Source organism: Podarcis raffonei, chromosome 8, assembly GCF_027172205.1.
Source record: "Podarcis raffonei isolate rPodRaf1 chromosome 8, rPodRaf1.pri, whole genome shotgun sequence".
Taxonomy (NCBI): Eukaryota; Metazoa; Chordata; class Lepidosauria; order Squamata; family Lacertidae; genus Podarcis; species Podarcis raffonei.
The window spans coordinates 28,010,770-28,031,938 of NC_070609.1; the positions used below are offsets into that span (position 1 = coordinate 28,010,770).

Sequence of the window (21,169 nt, forward strand, 5' to 3'; positions counted from 1 at the left end):
ATGTTTATTTTAGATTAAGAGTCAGCTCCGTGGGTTTCCATTGCCTCGCCCCCCCCCCGCCCCCGGTCAAGGACTCACCGGCTTCTTGTGGGTGGGAGGCAGGGGCACTTGCTTGCAGAGAGCAATGCGGTGAGGTTGCGGGTCTGAAGCCTTGGAGAGGAAAACAGAAGAATAAACCACGTTAAAGCCATAATGGTCACACGATGCAATCTCGGGCGCACTTACTCGGGTGTAAACCCAATTTAACTCAGTGGGCTAACATCTTAGTTAAATAAACAGGTTGAAGGCTGTGCATTAAATCGAATTAGCTGGATTTAATTTGTATTTGGAAGATCAGTGCAGAATAAGAGACTGACAGGTTCTAGACTGAGGTCGCCGCGATACTATATGCATTTATTTGCATATTAAACACGGTGTAATTCTCTGAGGTGAAGGCACACAATTCGATCTTTATTGACAAATCCCATGCAGTCCGTCCGGGATTCTTCCCAAGTTAGTGTGTATAAGATTTCAGCTTTATTTGGAACGGACACTCTCAGCAACCAGACGTCTCGGATGGGACTTTGAGCAAGTCTGGAGGTTCTGTTTTGTTTCTTAGAGTGGGCTGACCCATTCATCGCCTATCTAAAATTAGTTACCAACCCTTTCAATTACATCGCCTTAAATTCTTTTGGTTTTCCTTTTTATTCGGTCTGAAAATCAGATCGCCTTTGAGGCTGCAAATAATATAAAAGAAATCACATTTGTTCCGACCGTCAGAATAAAGTTTGGAGAGAAAAATCCAAACAAACCGAGTCCGAGTCCCCACGTGTTCTCTTCTTTTGAAAAGAGAGCAGGCGGGACTGCTAGGCGAGGGGCGTGGCTTCGCCAGGGCCCGCCTCCTTCCTGCCGCGCCCTCTTCCTCTGTCATTTTCTCAGGCTTGGCCATCCCCCGGTTTTCTGATTGGCTGTCCCCGCTGCCATTCCACCACGCTTCGTCCCTCCCCCTCCCGCGCCAGCCTCTGAGTAAATAAAGTAAAAAACCCCGCAGTAACCGCTGACAGTTTTTGACTGGTTTCAGAAGCGTGAAGAGGAGTTTGGAAAGAGCAGGCAGTGGGTGGAGATGATCTAGGGTTACACGCGACTGCCAGGCGCAGCAGGAAATGGATGCAGAATAACGATCCTTGAAAAGGGAAACAACCTGTTGAGGTTCTTTCGCCAGCGCGCAATTGACAGTGCAGGCGCGAAGCGGGGCGCAAGGGAGCGCGGGCCCTTCCGCTGCCTTTGGGCGCTCGGCAAAGTCTCGCTGCGGCGCTCGATGCGAAGTTTATTTTGTCTGATCCCAGTTTGTTTTGACTGGAGGGAAGAGGCCGCAAACAGGGAGCTGGACGCCGAGTCGCGCGCTCCAGTCGCGGTGCAGGAGGAGCCAGCTTGTTTTTGCGCCGAGAGAGACTCCCTGGCTGCTCCTCTGGCCGCCCACGGGTAGCTTTGCCGTCCGCCCGCCGGGGCGCACCGAGATCCGGGCTGCGCTTTAGGACTTGCGCGGGAGGGGAGGGCGGCGGCGGCGGAGGCAGAGGCAGCATCCGGATCGGATTTCTCGACCCTGGGGGAAGCTTCCGAGAGGCCGCCTTCGCTCGCCGCCTGCCAGGCGAGACCAGGAGGAAGGAGCCCCTTGGCGAAAGTTGCGCCTCGTCCCCTGAGCGGCGTCCGTCTGCACTGGGGGCGCCCAGCGTGGGCTCGCGGTGGCCGAGCGGCTGGGGCCGTAACCCCGCCGGGGAGCGGGCAGCCGCCGTGCGCTCTTGGGCACCTGGCCGCGTGCGCCCCGCTCCGCAGCCCCGCGCGCCTCCCTCGCCTCTCGGCTGCTGCGGCCTCCTCGCCCCGGCCCCCCTAACGCCCGCTGTTGTGATGCGTATTCCCGTAGACCCCAGCACCAGCAGGCGCTTCACACCTCCCTCCACGGCCTTCCCCTGCAGCAAGATGGGCGAGAACAGCGGCGCCATCAACGCGCCGGCCCCGGGAAGTCGCAGCCGGCCGGAGGCGCGCTCCGTGGTGGACGTCCTGGCCGATCACCCCGGCGAGCTCGTGAGGACCGACAGCCCCAACTTCTTGTGCTCCGTCCTGCCTTCGCACTGGAGGTGCAACAAGACGCTCCCCGTGGCCTTCAAGGTAAGCCGAGGGAAAGCGAGGGCGCTGGGGAGGGGAGAAGGGGAGCAGAGAAAGGGAAGATAGACGTGGAGATGGAAAGGGGCGGGTGGGAGAGAGGCGCGCAGATGTTTCCTGCCCAGCCAGCTTCCCAAGCGCCCAGGAGAACTAGTGGTTTAACGGAAAAAAGGGCAACGGGAGAGGAGGGGAGGGGGGAGGGTGGGGGAGCAGAAACTTTCCCCCTTGGCGAAGTCACCCTCGTGTTGCCCCCTTAGTGTGCAAGGCGCTGTACAGACGCGTCTCCCAAACCAGAGAGTGCCCCGACCAGCCAATTCTGGGAGCGCGAGTGCTCTTTAGTCATGAAACCGCAACCCTCGCCAGAGCCCGCAGTTTTAAGCGTCGGTTCTGCTTCTTGGGAGCTAAGCCCCATCGGACGCAGCCAGACTAACTTCTGTGGAGCGAGGCATAGGATCGCATTGCTATAAATGCCTCCGAATACCTCTGCAGTCGGCTTGGCTGGGAGTCCAGGCTCATGGGTCTCATAGGCTCTCCACCGTCCGGTTGCAATGCTATTGCTCGCTTACCTGACAGTTAACCCCATTGAATTCAATGGCATTTACTTCGGAGCAGGGGTGCATAGGATTGCACTGCGAGGGCCTCAGCCTAAGGCTGCAAAACCGAAACACACTTGACTAGGGAGCCTGTTCTATGGAACACAGGGGAACTTGTTTCCGAGTAAACGTGGTCCGGTGTAAACGACCACAGTTACTTGTGTTGGGCAAGAGAATCCGGGTGATTTAGGGGTCAAGCAAAAGGCGGCGAAGCTTTTTACTGAGATAGACCATTGGTCCATCTAGTTCAGCACTGTCTGCACGGACTGGCAGCGGTTTTCTGCTGTCTCAGACACTGACCTGTCCCAGCTCTACGTGAAGTTTCCAGGGATGGAACATCGGACGCTCTGCCACGGAACTGGGCCCTTCCCCATGTGTCAAATGCCAAATCTTGTTTATATCCAAAGGCCTCCCCCCCAGTCTTCACCCACTTCTCTGTACTCACGCACAGTCCGCTTTAAAGCACCTCCAATAAGTGTCAATTGAATGTATTTAATTCCTTTTCTCTCGCCTCCTACCTACGCTCCAGTTGGCTTCCAATATAAGAAAATACAATGCAAACTGGGTATGGAGATATAGATCACTGTGTTGGTTGTTGTTTTTTGTTTTTTGAAAGAAACTTTTTAAAACCCAGGTCAGTAATAGTAAAGATTCTAGTCCCGAAACCATTGGCTTTTAAAATCGGAGCTGAGTGCCCTTGTGCCTTGCGCATATTAGAGATCCCCCTCCCAGTTCTAAATAATGTATCCCCATCCTTTCAACCGCAGCCTACTAGAAATCGGGAAAGCAACGTCCTTAAAGGCAGGCTCTTCGCACGCAGTGGATTTGACCCCGCCGTCACTTCTGGATTTTGGATGTAAAGGAGGATGGCTCTCTCTCGGGGTTTTTTGAATATGATAGGGTACGGAGGACGAAATAGCCCCTTTAAAGAATTAAATAAAATCAAGCGAAAATCCTTTTTCTAGCCGGACTGGATGTCCGATTCGAATTAAAGAGTAGGGTGTGGGCTAAGCCTTATCCCCAAACCTGAGTGATAATACCTGCTTCGTTCTAAATATGATCGGCCGTAACCTTGGGCGCATTTTCTTAACCAAGAGAAATGTTGCTGTGGCTTGCAAACCCCGAAGGCACCGTAGTTACGTAGAAGTAGTAGCGGTGGTAGTAACCGCCACAGCCACCGGCTCTCTAGGGAAGAAACCCTGCTATCCTATTCACACCCCCCCCCAAGAGCTCTCTTTCCCTCTACTAATTAGTATATCCCGCAAAAACCAGTGATCCCTCCAGATCGTCGGAGGGGCTTCTACTGAAGTCCGCCGGATCCCATTGCGTGCTTAATGGAACTTCCTTCCGAGGAAATGTTGGGCTGCGCTGCTTCAGTCAGAAATGTTGCTTTGCTCTCTAGAGACTATTCGAAGGCTGCTGCCCTTCCCCAATTCACCTCAGTTCTCGTTTTTGCTATTTAAAAATGGCAGGGGTTGCTGTTCTGCAATCCTCGGGCCAGAGCAGCCCCATTTTACTCCAGGCAACTTTTTGAAGAAGGCGAGATGCCCGAGGGGAGTCGGCATTTGGTTTGTCTTAAGGTTCTGGTCCTCGTGGGCGCCGGCATCTGTATTGCTTAAAATACAGTAGTTTGGCAGAGTTGAAGCCCTGATTACTGCATTTAGATAGATTGCCATTAGATAAGTTAGAAGAGTTATTATGTGCATGCGCGCGCACAATGCAATATGTAGCCTGGCATCAGGTCCCAAGCACACCCGAGGTATTTGGAACTAAATTTAATCGAAATCAGCGGCACAGCTTCTGAGCAAATTGCAGGTTAATAATGACTTTAGGTATCTCCTTAACATACTTTTGACTCCTTTGCCTTCAGGGTGTATGGAGTATTTAAAACGGGTGGGCACTCTCCTCCTTCACGGTGCCTGCCTGCATAGTTATAAAAAATCAGGGTTCAAATCCCTCTGCCCCTTCCTCCTTATGTCTGCTTTTCGGGGTTGTGTTCTCCTGGGGCAAAGACCTGCTCAGCTGCAAAGTCCCCGCGTACTTGGAAGGCGCCATCGTGAATCATCGTTGAAACGGATCCGATGTGGTTTGAATGCGGCTTGTCTCCTAAGCCCTCTTTTACTAGGAAGCAAGTCATGTTGGGTTCTTGCTCGTCAGCAAACTTGTCGGTGCCCCCCCGGTGTATAAGCCCCCTTGGAGCCTGCTCCGGGCTTTCAGAAGCCCTGAAAACCACAGGAGCCTCTTCGTCCCCTTGGAAGACTTACAGCTTCCAACTTGGTGGGTCCCAGGATCACCCCCCCCCCGCCTAAACCTCTTTCTGTGTCCCAGCTTTTCATTCCACCCAGTAATGAAGCTGGCCTACATTGTGCGCCTCCCCCCCCCCCTTCCTGGGACTTTGAGTGATGCGCTTATTTTTAATTTTTAAAAAGCAACATTTCCTCAGCGTTGTTTTGCCCCCAGGCGCCCAGCCTCTTCTCTGAATGTTCCCTTCAGTTAGTAGCGACGATCAGGAAACTTTGAAGTTTAAAAGGAGTTTAGGCTAATTAACTAACTGGGGTTTAAAAAACAAAAAAAACAAAGGAGGAGGAAGATGTAATCTTCAAGGAAAAAGCAGAGCAACCCAGCGGTATCTGATCAATCCTGTTTCCCTTTCCCCTTCCTCTTATCTTTCTTAATAAGCGTTTGCTCCGCTGCTGATCTCGCCACAGCTATTTTAATTCTTTCTTAATTTTAATCCCTTGCCTCTCAAAGGGTTACAAAAATCACCACTCTTTTCTGATCTGCCATTGAGCTTGTACGTTTTGTTCTAGGGGCGTTTATTTCCCAGTAAGCCTCCGCTGGATCTCAACTCCATTGCCAAGGCCTCGATTGCCTGAGGTCTAGATCCTTTTCTGTTTTGTTTTCAGGTTTATGCCCAGCTAGGTGTATGGGATTATTATTATTATTATTATTATTATTATTATTATTATTATTATTATTATTATTATTATTATTCTACAAGATCCTTTTACACGGGCGTTTATAAAAGTGTAGCAAAACTAACCTCAATACTTTCAAGTAATTGAATTCCTGGTGGGTTGTTAGATGAATTGTGGTTACTATTTACATCAGTGCAGATGGTGTGCAGAATAATATGGTCCAGCTGTAGCGCGGAAGTTCCAGGTAGTTGTCCTAGCTGATGGCCACAGAGAGACCTTTCCCCTTCCTCACTGTGTCACGTACATCTAAAGCGGTAACCATCGCCAGCAAATTGCATGGTTTAACCACGTACTGCGGGAACAGACAATGCGGTGGCTTCCAGATGTTGATGGACTACAGCTCCCATCTGCTGAAGCCAACATAGCCAATGGTCGGGAATGATGGGATTTGTAATCCAACAGCACCTCAGCTATTCCAGACATTAGCTGCATACTCACTATACAAGTAAAGTACCCCGAAAAGGATTCTGAGAACTGTGGTTTACCACTTACAGAGCTACATTTCCTAGCACTCTTAACAAACTACAGTTGCTAGGATTCCTGTGTGTGCGCGCGCTTCAAATGTAAGGGATGCTTGCAGCCAAGCAAGCGCGCGCTCTCTCGCTCCCCCCAAGATTTTGCACAGCCGTCAAATCCAGCCGCAAGCGAAGCTCTTCTAGGCTCCAGCCCCATTTCCCGGGAATAAGCCCCATCGCACCCACTGGGCGTTCCTTCAGCACAGTCATGCCCATGCCCAGAGTGGTAGAGATTTCAGCACCTGCCGAAGGTTGGGATCCTGAATCCATGGCGAGTTGGTCCTTAAGCGGCCCTTGTTCACGCTGGGTCTCAGGCGCGTGCCAGGTTACCTGCAGCGACGCTGACACTCCCAAGTCGGCATGCACCGTGGATGCTTGTCCAAGGACCATAACTCCGTGGCCTTTAACTTTCGAGTAAGCACGTGTCGTTCGGGGCTTGCGGATGCACTACCCGCCCGCATAGAAAGCAATGCTTAACTTCGACAGTGCGCTGTCCCTTTATTAGTATTATCCGGAGGCACTGAGAACCTGAAAAGTGTTCCTGTATGGCTAAATTTTGACAACGTGTTTGGGGGCAAGGGTGACAACGAGGAGGAGGAGAGGCTGGGAATTGCAGAGAAGCGTGAAAGGCAGAAAGAAGCAAAGGAGAGAAATAGATTTTGTTTAAAAGAAGAGCGCGCACGCAAATGAGAGGCGCGTTAGTAAGATATCTGTCATCGCTTAAGGAAATTAACAAACCACAACAATTTAACGTCTCCTCCGATTGTGGATTTGTGATCAGACAAAGAAAGGAAAACCCGGTCGAAATGAAAGTACAGTAGATCTCTGCACATGTTTCAGCACTAAACTGTAGGATGGAAATCGGAATGCTGGAGCAGTTAAGAAGAGAACTTTTAAACCTCTGGGCGCCTGGGGGTTGGGAGAGCGCCCCATTGAATTCAGTGGGTTCCCTTTCCCCAAATTATTCATCGGAGCAAAGGAGGCAGCGTTCCTCTGCAGAGGCTTATAACATGGGTGATCACAGCGGAAGTTCATTTCTGTGGACCTGAGACTAAGCTGCAACTTTGCAGATTCTCGGTTAGCCTGACCTTACTCAAGATTTTAACCCCTTCGCACCGAGCAGACATGAATTTCCCAGGGAAACTACGTCGAATTGGGGCAACCTCCGCGTGTTGTTGTTGTTGTTGTTTTTTAAAAAAGAAACATCGACAAAGAAATAAAACTAAAAGCAAACCCTCGAACCCTGCTCTGCCCGCGCGCAGTGGCCGTGGAAAGGCGAGAGATTTGCTTGGCATCCTTTGCAGGCTAAATTATTAGACCCATATAATGGAGGGGGGTTATACACGCCGTCGTGTGAATTCACGGTGCAAGTAAATTATTTGAAATACTGCCTATTGCAGTAAAAAGAAACGAGAGATGCCTGTGCTCCAGGATTATCTTGTGAGGCTGTCAACAGTGCCCATTTTTTCAGTTTTGGGAAAACGGATCTCCACGTGGATGAGGAATGCACTGGAGGAAAGGGCGTTGTCTGTCTTATTTGATCTCCTTTTCAGAAGAAGGGGAGGGGCGGTGGAAAACCTCCACTTGTTTGGAAGCATTTAATTTTATTTTCCAAGAGGGGCCTGTCATTCAACGTGTGAGACTTAGCTTCTGAGTAAATCCTCCTCTTCGAACCGGCCTGCAACCCTTTCCCCGGCTTTCATGGGAGTAAGGCCCGTTGACTCGAACGGCAGTTACTTTTGAGTAAGCGGGCACAGGCTTGACCTCCACGATTTTGTTTGCTCCGAGAATTCGCCATCCGAAGGCCTGGTTCCACCGAGATAGAAGAAACTGGTTTCTGGAGGGACACCCCCCCGGCCTCTCCCTGGGTGTACTCTTGTTAAAATGAATGGGGTTGTTTCCAATTCACACCCCTCCTCTTCCGAAACCAGAGGCAGGAGGCTCTCTCGAACAAAAAGGGCGACATCGATGATTAAATGCACAAAAAGAAAAACACTTTAAGTGAAATTATCTCTATTGCAGCATCGCTTAATTAAAAGGGATATAATTATCATTTTCTCCCTGCCACCGACGCACGAAGGGAGGAGGACACACAGGAACCGTATTCTGAAATCTCGTCATCTGCGGGGGGGGGGGGGCAGAAGGCGAGCAAAACAGCACGACTCGTTTCCAACTAAATGCTATTCAGAGTAGACCCATTGAAATTAATGGACCTAAGTTGGTCGTGCCCATTCAATTTCAAGGGCTGTACTCTGAGCAGGTCCAATGTTGGCTCTGTAACCCACTGATACCTTTTAAAAAGCCTCCTACCCCCTTTATAAAATTTTCGTTTTCATCCCCCCTCCTCGATTGGGGTGTGTGTGGCTGTATTAGCCGTTTATCATGTGCGTAGCCAGGATTTTTGTTAGGAGGGGGGCGGGACTTTTGCTAGAGGGGCAGAACCGTAGTGATTGGTCAGTTAAGTATTTCTATTGTTTTATTTGATCTAGGGGGGCAGCTGCCCATCCCTGCCCCCCCCCGCTACTCGCGCCCATGCTATTTATCCTGAGGTTTAGATCCGTAGACGCTCTGAAATGCCGACGAGGCATTGGACGGCTCTTTTCAGGAAAGCAAAGACCAAGATCCTATGCACACGTACTCCGGAGTAAGCCCCAGTGCACTCAAGGCGGGTTGCAGTACTTCTGAGTAAAGGTGCGCAGGATGCGGCCGCAGCCGAGCTTGCCACAATGTTCTGAAGTTTACCCAGTTCAAAAAATAAACACCACCCCTCCCCCCCCCCTTAAGTAAGATGAAAGCAAATTACCACGCCTGTTAAAACCAGATTCAGAGGGATAGTGGAGATGAACTGATGGTGCATATAACACAGCCTACACTGAAGCCCTTTGAGATGCCCAGCTGATCTAGTTGGGATTTCAAAGCGCTTCGCTGCGGTCGGATTCGTCAACTTGGGTCAGCAACCAACACTGGCAAAAAAAGGAAAGGAAAATGGCAAGGCTGCGCGTTTCCGAGTTAAGCAAGCGCTTCCTCAGGAGCCAGGTCGGAGACCTTTCATGTTGTTTATTGAGTGGGTGATTTTTTTAAAAAAAATAAAATAATATTAATAATAGTGTTGCAGTCTCTACCCTACATCAGGACTGAGACGTTCCTTCCCCGCAGATTAGCTAGTTTCTTTGCCAAACAGGTGTTAGTACAAAATAGCCTCCGGCAAGACTCTGCCCAATTACAACTGTAGCAAAACCCCAATGCGCGCGTTGGGGAACATAAGGTTCAAAATAGGCACGGAGGATCTTTTCGTCTCTCTCACACACCTCCAGTGCTGTTTACGGAGCCGTCCCACCCTTCTTCCAGAGAACGGTCCTGACGTTATAGAGAGGAGGAATGCACTAGTCTCCTCTGGTTTAACGTTTCTGAATAATAATAATAATAATAATAATAATAATACCCTTCTCATCTGTGATTAATCTCTGTAAAGTTATCCAGGGATTCCACTCTGCCTGAATGCATCGCCTTCTGGTCTAGAAGCTCTTCCCCCAATCGATTTTTGTTTCAGACTCTATTCTGGGTTGTAGAGGAAATGGACTCTGTACATGTTTAGGAATGCTTTCAAGACAACTAAGAGGCCGGGTCCTGGCACAAATGAAAACCCTGCTTCTGATGAGGCAGGAAGGTGCAATCCTATCCTCTGTGTTTGTTCGGAAGAAAGTACTTTTTAATGGAACTTACCCACCAATAAGTAAGGCAACAGAGGGTTGCAGCCTTAAAAGCTTAAAATACCAATGTTTAAAAGAATAAAAGACATTTCCCTTCTTCCACTCCACAAGTAAATTATTCTCTTTGACAAAAAACACAAAACCCAGAACCTCTTGCAACACATAACCCAAACCCCCAGGGTAAAAAAAAAGAACACCCACCCTTTTCTGTTCCCTTAGAAATCCACCTAAGGATTTCATCCTAAAATAATTCCCTCTTTATATTTAAAAGCAACGACACTGGTAGTTCTGTTGATCTGTTAGGAATAAATCCATAGGGACAGTAAAAGAAGAGTAGCATATGGTTATTGTATTTGTATTTGTTAAAACCCCCCAATTAAAATGGTTTTTAAAAAGTCTACATTTTGGGCAGTATCAGGGTCATAGTAAAAGGAGTCCTATGACCCGCCAGGTATGCTGCATGCTCCCCCTCCTTCTCCCACACCACAGGCATTGCTAGGAACATAATAGGCTCAGGGGGGCACAGATTGATGCAACAATTTTGCCTCTGGGCAAATTGAGGTACTGAGTGACTGAGGTCTCAACAGCATTGTGCTTTGCAGCCACCCTATAAGAAAAGGAGGTTGGAGGAGCAGGACACCCAGAACCCAGTGACAATGAGTTGGCGGCCCTGGGCCCCTCTGTAACAATGTCCCTGTCCTGCATAACCTTTCATTTAAAATATGTTTCTATTCCCTTTTACTGTTGGAGTTACAAGGGGAAACATGCAGGGAGTATTCTGCCCAGTCTGTGGCTCATTAAGAAAGAAACTTGCTCCCACCTTCCGATATTCTGGCCAATGATGTGTGCCAGAGCACTGGGATAATTCAAAAGCACTAGGCAGACTCTCTCGTCCCAAAATTCCAGGCCATGGATCCCAGGCACAAGTCAAACTCTCTTCTTTCCTATTGATCTAAGTGTTGATTATTGTTACCTAACTGTGGCCAAAACAAAGTCCTATGTGGCTAAAATTAAGACAGGAAGCTCCTTGGGGCTTACATTTACGAAGCTTTGTAAAATGCTATTATATTAATGGTCTGATAAAAGATTAATAATAATTTATAACAATTGGCTTTGCCAGATCATCAGTCCTGTCTAGCTCAGTGTTATCTGGATTGATTGGCAGAAGTTCTCCAGGTTTTTGGACAGGGATCTCTCCCAACCTTTCCAGGAGGTGCTGAGGGATGAACCGGGGACCTTCTGCATATGAAGCTACAGCCCCTCCTCCAAAGTTTAACAATCGCTGCTAAGTTGGTCTTTATTCAGTCAAAGACTTTTAGATTGCAATCCTGTGCATCCTTGATAGGCAGTAAGCCCCATCAAGCACAGTGGGACTTCATTCTGAGTTAAGCCTTTTATTTTATTAAATCTGTACATCACCTAGGATTACACTGTTTAAGCCCCATGGATTGCAAGGGTGGTGGCGAGGAGACGTTTCTACCTCTCCCAATGTAATTGACGGACTTAATTTTGGCTGGACCAGATCCTTCCTTAATTAACTTAGACATAGTTAAATTCATTTGGCCTGTTCACAGATTACGAGTTCAGCTTACTATTTTGAGCATATTTTGGCCCTTTTATGTTACTCTGCTAGGGAATGAAGAGAGACGTTGTCAAGAGTGGCCTTTGCTTCTAACAGGAAGTGATAGCTTTTGTATTTTAAACTGTAAGGACATGATCCAGAATGAAGTCAAATGCTTTTAAAGCACCATTGATTTCCACTGGAGAATTAAATACACTTTTCATTCTCTCCCACTGAAATCAATTGACTAGATCATGCCCCCCCCCAAGTTATCTTCTACTTCATCCCACATTTTAATGAAATAACAGTGAAGATTTGATAATATGGAAATTTGTTTCCATTTTGAACCGCTCAATAATAAATGCTGGAATTGGTCAACAGCCCAGGTGATAGCAAAATAGGTTATTGAACATAAATGCACTGCCTTAATATTTATTGTTTATGTGGGTATACCTATACGTGTTACAGCCTTGTTTTCCAAGTGTCTGAGAAATACTATAATAATAGCACTTACCGGTATTTCAGTTTCTAAAGGTTTATTCAGAAGTGACTCTGCTCTTTTGTAACATGATCGTATGCATGTTTTACCCAGAAGTACAGCCCTCTGAGTTCAGTTTGATTTACCGTACTTCCAAGTTGCCAAACTCCAGTCTTTTTCCAGTCTCTTTCAGTTTTGTATTTTTTTATATATATAAACCCATTTTATCCCATTTCTGCGTTAATCCACATTTTCTTTTTTTAAAAAAAACCTGTATGAAAATTTTTATTTTAAGTATATAACTTTAAATATATTTTCTCTGGAAATATACATTGCTAAACACATTTTCTCAAAAAATACCCATTTCTAAATGCATTAACTCTCAAAGTATGCATTTCAAAATGTATTTTTCATATATATCATTACACATTGCACTTATCAGTCAACTTTTTATATACAAAAGGTAGCTTAAAGAGACTTACAGAAAAATAGCACGTACAATTAAAACCAACATTAAACTGAAACAGATTAAAAGCTAAAAACACATGCATATTTGTATGGACGAATACATCCTATGCAGAACATTTAGGAAGTACAAAAACTGGTAGGCAACAAATTTCCTATCTACACATTAGCTTGGGAGGTGGAGATCAGGCCGGTGCATACTAGGATTCACAGAGATCAAATTCCTCAAGCATCCCAAGTGACGTGTGCACTGGATTGCAGCCTGAGACCCGTGGAAGAGAAATGCATTGGTCAAGTATATTCCCTATGTTAACTACTACATCTTTGCAGATGCCTGCATCATACATGCATACCATGGATTTTTTTTGTCTCAGGGGCCAAAACGTATTGAAATGCCCCTCAGAGGTTGGGCAAGGAATTTTGAGGGCAAAGTTCTAGCTCTGCAGTACAGCATCTGCTTTGGATGCAGAAAGTCCTGGGTTCAACCCGCAGCATCCCAAGGTTAAAGGTAAAGGGACGCCTGACCATTAGGTCCAGTCGTGGACGACTCTGGGGTTGCAGCGCTCATCTCGCTTTATTGGCCGAGGGAGCCGGGTCATGTGGCCAGCATGACTAAGCCGCTTCTGGCGAACCAGAGCAGTGCACGGAAATGCCGTTTACCTTCCCACCGGAGCTGTACCTATTTATCCACTTGCAATTTGACGTGCTTTCGAACTGCTAGGTTGGCAGGAGCTGGGACTGAGCAACGGGAGCTCACCCTGTCGCGGGGATTCAAACCGCTGACCTTCTGATCAGCAAGCCCTAGGCTCTGTGGTTTAACCCACAGCGCCACCCGCGTCCCTATCCCAAGGTTAGGGCTGCACAAAATCATGGAAAGCTGCTACCAATCAGCAGACACAGTACTGAGCTAAGATGAGCCAATAGCATTAGGGGAGCTTCTTATGCTCCTGTGTTTCTAAACTCAACCATTTCTTGTTGCTGGTGGTTTCTAGGTGGTTGCCCTTGGAGACGTGCCTGATGGCACTGTGGTTACTGTCATGGCCGGTAACGATGAGAACTATTCAGCGGAGCTCCGGAATGCCTCTGCGGTCATGAAGAACCAAGTGGCCAGGTTTAACGACCTTCGCTTTGTTGGACGGAGCGGCCGAGGTAAGGAGACTGGAGATGAATGAGTTGATAACGAATTTAGAGGTGGCTTTAAAAGGTGGCTGAGTTCTTGGAGGATATCCACACATGACACTATCCCCACATATTGTGCTTCTTTATTAGAACATTTCATCCTGTGTAAATATACCACACAGTGTGCCTCGCAACAGGAGTTCCCAAACTGTGGTTCATGGACTATCTGTGGTCCAGAACCTTCATTCAGGTGGCCCATGGCATGTCTGTGGATTTGTGGTTAAGATGGGAGACAGCACATCTATTCCATTAAATATTCATATTAACTTTTAATTGCATTTTTATGGTTTCTTTTCTTGCATATTCTATTTTATTGCGTTACAATCTGAATTCTGTGGAAATTATGCTATAAGAAATAAAAAGAAGCCATAAAAATGCAATTTTAAAAAATCATACAGCTTCTAGGGCAGTCCATTACAATGGCTACAACAGGCAGAAAAATCATTAAGTGGTTCACCCAACCTACAGCTGTTTTCACATGGTCCATGAGGTGGAAATCTTTGGAAACCCTTGTCTTACAATGACTTTTTTAAAACAACAACAACACAATGTCCTAAAAAGAGTACAGAATAATTTTAAAAGCGAGACTGGGTTTTCAGTTGAGAGCCAGTGTGGTGTAGTGGTTAAGAGCGGTAGTCTCATAATCTGGGGAACCGGGTTCACGTCTCCGCTCCTCCACATGCAGCTGCTTGGTGACCTTGGGCCAGTCACACTTCTTTGAAGTCTCTCAGCCCCACTCACCTCACAGAGTGTTTGTTGTGGGGGAGGAAGGGAAAGGAGAATGTTAGCTGCTTTGAGACTCCTGAAGGGGAGTGAAAGGCGGGATATCAAATCCAAACTCTTCCCTTCTTCTTCATCATCAGTTAAATTAAAAAGCAACCCCATAAAATGAAAGACTGCTGGAACAAAACAGTCTTCCAATAGCAGTATGTAATGAAAAAGGTCTCATCCCTCAGCAGGCTTGCGGGGGGATCCCAAGTTTTATAGAAGTACAACAAATTTTGAGAGGGGAAGAAATCTAAAAGGGGGGGAAACACTTCCAAATTGCACACTGAGGACTGAGCATGTTCAGTGGGCACAAAATGCTGACTGGCTGTTTGAGGCAGTGGGGACGGAATGGAAAACTCATGAGGAATTGAATGAGGGGATAGCTGGGTGGGACCCTGACCAGTCTGGAGCAGACTACAAGCCATGATTTGTTGCAGGACCTACTTGTTAGCCAGGATAGCTGAATGGAACATCCATGATCAGAGGCAGTTTAAAGCTGGAGGCATTAAAAATGAAATATACATATTATCTTCTCCATCACCTCCCAGAAAAATGGGTAGAGAACCTCCTGTTGGAACATTCAGGACAGACCAAAGAAAGAACTTCTTCACACGTTGCATCGTTAAAATATGGAATTTGCTCCCACAAGAGATAGTGATGGTGGCCACCAATATAGATGGCTTTGAAAGAGGACTAGGCAAATCCATAGAGGATAAGGCTACTGGCAGCAGCTACTGGCCATGATGGCTATGTTCTACCTCCACTGTCAGAGGCAGTATGGGAATCACAAGTGGAGAGAAGGGCCACTGACCGGGCAACATCTGGAGGGCCACAGGCTCTGCCTGCTCCCACTGTACAACTTACAAGCACACATGGCTGGGCCCTGCAGAGAAGCTGTGATGAATGCACAGAGGGCAGAGTGAGGCCAGCAGGTGGGATTCCAAGCCCCCACCCCAATGTTCATTCTGCAAAGATCTGTTGCAGGGCCAATGCCAATGCTGACCTTATTGTGTTTAGCATGTGCCTGTTCTTCTGCAAGAAGTGCCACACCGTAGCTGCATAAGTTATGTTGCATGAACAGCCCAGATGCCGATCTTATGGTGTGTTTCAGCCTGTGCTGCTGCTGCTGCTGCTACAGGAAGTGGTGCACTATAACTGTGTCGGCCGCTGGCCAGTCTTTTGAATGTATACATGCAAACCGTCAAAGAGATTTTTGGCTTCTCTGCATTAAGGCCCAAGTGATCTTAAGAATGATTTGCATGTAATAACTGTTTACTTGTTGCTCTCTATGAAACCCAAATAGTTTACATTCTTTCGTGCATTTCCGCTTTCCCATTGGCTCCTTTCCTAAGTGGCAGGCAAGGCTTTCTTTCAAAATCTCCCCCACATAACTGCTTGCAGGTTGATGAATGGAAAAATGTTTTGCTTTTATGAATTAAGCTTTCATTTCTGTACTCAATTATTTGCTTTAAGTCTCCTCCCTCCCTCCCCTTTTTTCCATCCCCCTTACACAAATTTCCAAACTGTACATAGCTCCATCCGAATTTGACTCTTGAATTCATTAGGAACCCCCCTACTCAGGTCTCCATGTCTGGGATAAGAAATTACAGTAGTCTGGAGTCCTTGGGAAGCCTGTGAGGAGTTTGATTTCAAACTAGGAGACGTGAGTCTAAAGCCTCTTGGTTAGCAAAAAGTCTTTTGTCTTCAAGTGCATGAAACTTCCCGTTTGGGCTCTCTGTTCTGCATGCTATAAGTCCCTGTTTCTGTCAGTGTAGACTAATTCTGCACAGGATAGTGCTGTCCTGAACACGTCTTTTACCTTTTGGGTTGTTGTTGTTTTTTTTTTGCAATGATTTCCCACCAATTAACGAGGAAACCCCCCTACATTTGAAAATTATTGAAGGGCAGAGGAAACATAGGTGAAATTCTCAAGGATGAGGTGCAAGGTTTGTTTGTTTGTTTGCATTCACTCTCACTTTTGAGTTGGATGAGTTTTTGTGAGTTTCTTTCATCAATATCTGGTAGCTTTCCTTCTATAGCCTTTCTGGGAGTCTGTGCTTCCTGAAAACCTCATGATATCCTTGGTTGTGCTTTCTTCTAAATCAGGGGTAGGGAACCATTTGCCTTCCAGATGTTGCTGAACTACAAATCCCATTCTCCCTGGCCATTAGCCTGCTAGGACTGATGGTAGTTGTTTTCAATAACATCTGGAGGGCTTAAGCAGGGCTTTTTTTCAGCTGGAACGCACTGGAGTTCCGGCACCTCTTTGGTGCATTCCGGCAGCTCTATTAGGTTGGGGCACAGTGCCTGGGGCCGTGTGGCATGATGATCGGGTTGCTGTGACGATTGTGGCTGCCGAAAGTGGCAGTGGGGACAAAGAGCTCAGCAACTTTGGGTAGGTGCTCATCAAGTTCCACCACCTCTTTTTCCAGAAAAAAAGGTCTGGGCTTAAGGTCCCCTACATCTGCTCTAAGCACAGGAAGCTAGAGAGGCTGCCTGACATGTGCTTACCAGCTGTCCACTGTGTTGTTAATGCCAGTGTTTGTAATTAGCAGGATCAAGTGCTAACTTTTTTTGTGGACTGTACCATGTAAGATTGGGGGTGTACAAATGTGTGTTCCCTGGGGGATGCATGTTTGAATGCTCACACACGTGAACATGAAGTCTCCTTGTACATAGAAATCTAGCATGCCAGCTAATCAGGTTCAGCCTAACATTTTCCTTGATGAGCTATTTTTCTGTGTGCAACAGCCTGTGTGCAATGGGGGAAATATCCAAAACTTCAGTATTGTGCCTTTAACATGCATAGAGAAGGTGGAGCTGCTCTTTGCCTGGAGATGCAGCGTTGCTGAAATATTTTATTTAGTTGTTTTCAAGTATTGATATACGGCTTTTCCTCAGAAAAGATAACAAAGGATTAAATACAGAATGAGAAAGAGCAAAATCCATAAATAATACAAGCAATACAATACAATACAATACAAACACAGACTCCTAAACATAGAATTTCACTCACGCAGTACACTTACACTCATTTACTATCCACATCCACTAACACATCTCTACCTCAGACAACCTGCCCACATTCACCCATACTCACATATACTCTCAATAGTTACAGATCTCAATAATTCCCTGGGTACAAATATATAAAGGCTGCACTACAATACTGTCAGCCTAACACTATGAGGTAACATTTATGCAGCAGCACAAAAGAGAAATGGCCGCCCTTGTCCAAAATGGTGTAAAAAACTAAGACAGGAATGTGGGCAGGGTGAGGGGATCACATAGTTAAAATGTGTAAGTGGGATGGAAGTCTAACAGTGCAATTCTATGCAGTGTTTCCCCCCCCCCCCGGGTGGGGGTACACATACCCCTAAGCATTTTGTGAATCTTTGTACTTTTGTCCATGTACTGTATTTGTTTTCCCCAATTTCAACTATAAAATGGTGATTTTCTTGAGTCAAAATGAGAGTACTCCTAAACATTTTTTAAGAAAAAAAGCACTGATTCTATGTATTCAGAAGAAAGCCATGTCGGTTTCCAAGGGGCCCACTTCCACGTTGGTGTGCACACAATTGCAGCCTAAATAAGCAATAAACAATAAAATTATTATTTTATTTGACTTCCTTCTTCAGGGACTATGGACCACTTGGTATAATAGTCCATAAAACAACTTCTTCCCATCATACTTGATTTATAGGCAAGCAACTTCAATAGGATATTGTGCAAATACAAATATTTACACCTGCCTCATTTCTGTCCCCAATGAGCTGTTACTGGTGATAAAGGCAGAGGAGGACCAGTTAAAGAAGGTGACTCAGTCTAAGTGGGGACAGACTGCCCACATCAAGACAAAATAAAGTAGTTAGTAATGTGTACAAATATGCATACACTTGGATAAAATGTGCATATAAATGCATATACATGTGAAAATGACATACAGAAATGTCACTAAGGAAAATTGTGTGCGTGTGACAGAATTGCATAGAAATGTGTATGTTTGGAGAATTTTGCACGAAGATGCTGATAAATCTTAATGAGGCCCTCTTCTTTCAAAATTGTGTGAAAATGGGGAGAACTGAATTTTAGATTTAAAAACGAGAAGCTGAGAAAAACTGAAACTAACAGATTTGCTCAACCCAAACCCATGCACCTGACTCTTGTTTGGGTGTTCTCCTTGTTCATAAACTCTTCATGTGAACAAAGGAAGTGAGGACAAGCGTACTCAGCTCCGTGCCCCATGCCGCTTTCCCCACCACTCTTCAGCTGGTTTCTCCCAGCCCTTTCTGGAGATGCCGAGGACTGAACCTAAGACCTGCTTCAGCTTGGAAAACAGATGCTCTCCCGCTGAGCTATGGTCCTTTCCATTGATGTTCTAGATTGCATTGAGACAGACGCAGCTCTCTGGGTGGGGCGGAGCTGCCACTCTCGCTTCCCTGCAACTCGGTCATTGTTGCTTACAGGAAAGGGTGAGGCAGTCTGCACAGTGCGAATGCAGATCCAATATGGCGTTCCTATCAGTGCATTTGCACTGCGCCAACCTCCCTGCCAGCTTGCCCCTTCCCTTCTCCCTTCTGGTAAGCAGCAACAACTCGCCTGCTAGGAAGCTAGCGTAACAGCTCCACCCCACTTGACAGCGAGACTCTGTGACCTTCCCTGAACCACACAGTTGCCCACAGCAACTGGAGGGGGGAAGGGGTGCTGATGCGGAATGGCACATACCTGTCCGCACTTCCCAGTTCATTTGTAGGGTTTACACACAAGCAGAATGCCTGACCGGGGCTCCAGAGGCAGGCCTATTTCACATGCTGTGACCTGAGCTGGTACTCAAGGCAAGACCTAGGCCTAGTTGTGGCAACCTCTGGCTCAGACCTAATCACCTAAGGCCTAATCACCATAGTGGCATAGTGGTGTTGTCCCCTGAAGATATCCATCACCAAGGTTCCTGCTGGTTCATTCTGGTCACCAAGGTGAAACTGGGTTATGTTTCACCAACTGTCACAGATGCTGGCAGGAGCTATGCCCGTTATCAGTTGCCTTTGTTCAGCTATGATCCATAGCCAGCCAGCCAGTCTGGCGATGCTATCAGTGCACCTCCAACTGGCAATGGATTGTATGTAGTCAACAAAGGAAGCTGTGGTTTTGTGGGTTGAAAGCAAGGTTTTAGTAGATCTTTGGTACCCATCCAGATTCTCACAGATCCAGAGTTCTGCTTCTTGTTCAGGAGGTAGTGAACAGCTCCAGGTCCACACCATGGTGGCTAGTCTGTGGCCTTCTAGATTTTGTTGGGCTACAACTCCAGTCCCTCACCATTGGCCCTGCTGGCTGGAGCTGATGGGAGATGGAATCCAAAGGTTTCTGGAGAGTCAGGGGTTCCACATTCCTAACATTTTGGAAAGGTTAGGGCAAACTCTGCCTCTCCCCTGGAATTCATACCACTGTCCCTTGCAAAGCCCACATCACACGTGATAGAGAGGTGGTGTAATTGTAGTGGCTAGGAGCATATGTTGGCCAAGAACATTAAAAACTTGCCTCAGCTACAAGCACAGGCAGGTGCTTGTGCTTTCACTTCTTCACCTGTAGAATGAGTTTAGTAATACTGGCATCCCTTATAGGATGGTTATTTATAGTAAATGTTAGCTATTTGGCTTGACAGGTGCTCCTGAGTGTTTTTATTTGTTTCCAGATTTGGGCTGTTCAGAACTACTATATTACAGTAAACAACAGTATGAAGGATGGCTGTATTTGCTCCTTTACTCCTATACCTTTATTTTAAATAAATAAGCAAACAAATTTCAAGACCCAGCCCTCCTAGGATTATGCCAATCCAGAGTTCAGGTGGGAAGCCAGGAAGCTGAATACTTCTTCCTCCAAACACACACACCTGGCCATAAAGTCCTGCATATAGAAATGTAGCACATTTGATAGAAAACTAGACTAAAACCCTCACATGCTGACTTTTACTGAGAGGAAGTTCTTGATACAGATGATGATTCAATCCAGCAGTCACTCCTGCTTCCCCGCCCCCCCCCCCCAGCTAAACTTTGAAGTGGTACAGGCTAAAGAAGGCTGCATCTTGTGACTTTTCTGAAAACATAGATCAGTGTTAGTAGTGTTTAGATGCTGTGCACTGTGATATGACATCCTATGCCCTTTTAAAATGTGGGTTTTGGGGGTGTTATTGGATTGTTGTTTTTATTTTGATTATGTGTTTTGTGGTTTTATATTTTGATTTATTCTGTGAATTGCCCTGAGACCTCTGGATATAGGGTGGTGTATAAATTCTGTTGTTATTATTATTATTATTAAGTATACTATGAGACCAGTTGCTAATTTTTTCAGCTTACTGCCGAGTGACTTAATATAATTTGAGATTGTTCATTTTATCCCCTCTAGCTGTTTCTGCAGCCTCAGATCCTAACAGCAAGGGGGTTTGTTCAAACAGTAGTAGCAAAGCAAAGCAGCCTTAGTAAGCCCTTGCTTAAATTTAAGCCAGGCCTTGCTTTCAACATGGCTGCCCATCTACCACGGGTATATATGGTAGAAGCAAGGGAGGCTGTTGCTCTCCTCCTGGGTGAATCATGATCCAAAGATCCCCAGCTTTCATTTCTAAAAAAAGGAGTAAGTTTCTAGCATTTGAAGCACCTGAGATATGAGGCAAAAACGTATAGGCGTTATTCTTCTCAAATTGGTGAGAGACTAACCTTTCCCACCCCTTTCAGTATTCTACTCCCCCCACCCCAGGAAAAAGCCCTGAGGGTGCCCATGCTCTGCACCCTT

General features: G+C 46.5%; 1 protein-coding gene across 1 annotated transcript in view; it reads left to right on the plus strand.

Moving 5' to 3' along the window:
- Nucleotides 1–21,169, plus strand: part of RUNX3 (RUNX family transcription factor 3) — a 138,904-nt gene that overhangs the window by 70,346 nt on the left and 47,389 nt on the right. Inside the window, exons 5-6 of the mRNA XM_053398757.1 lie at nucleotides 1,901–2,145; nucleotides 13,432–13,588. Of these exons, the coding sequence (XP_053254732.1) occupies nucleotides 1,901–2,145; nucleotides 13,432–13,588 (402 nt within the window). The remainder of the gene's footprint in view (nucleotides 1–1,900; nucleotides 2,146–13,431; nucleotides 13,589–21,169) is intronic.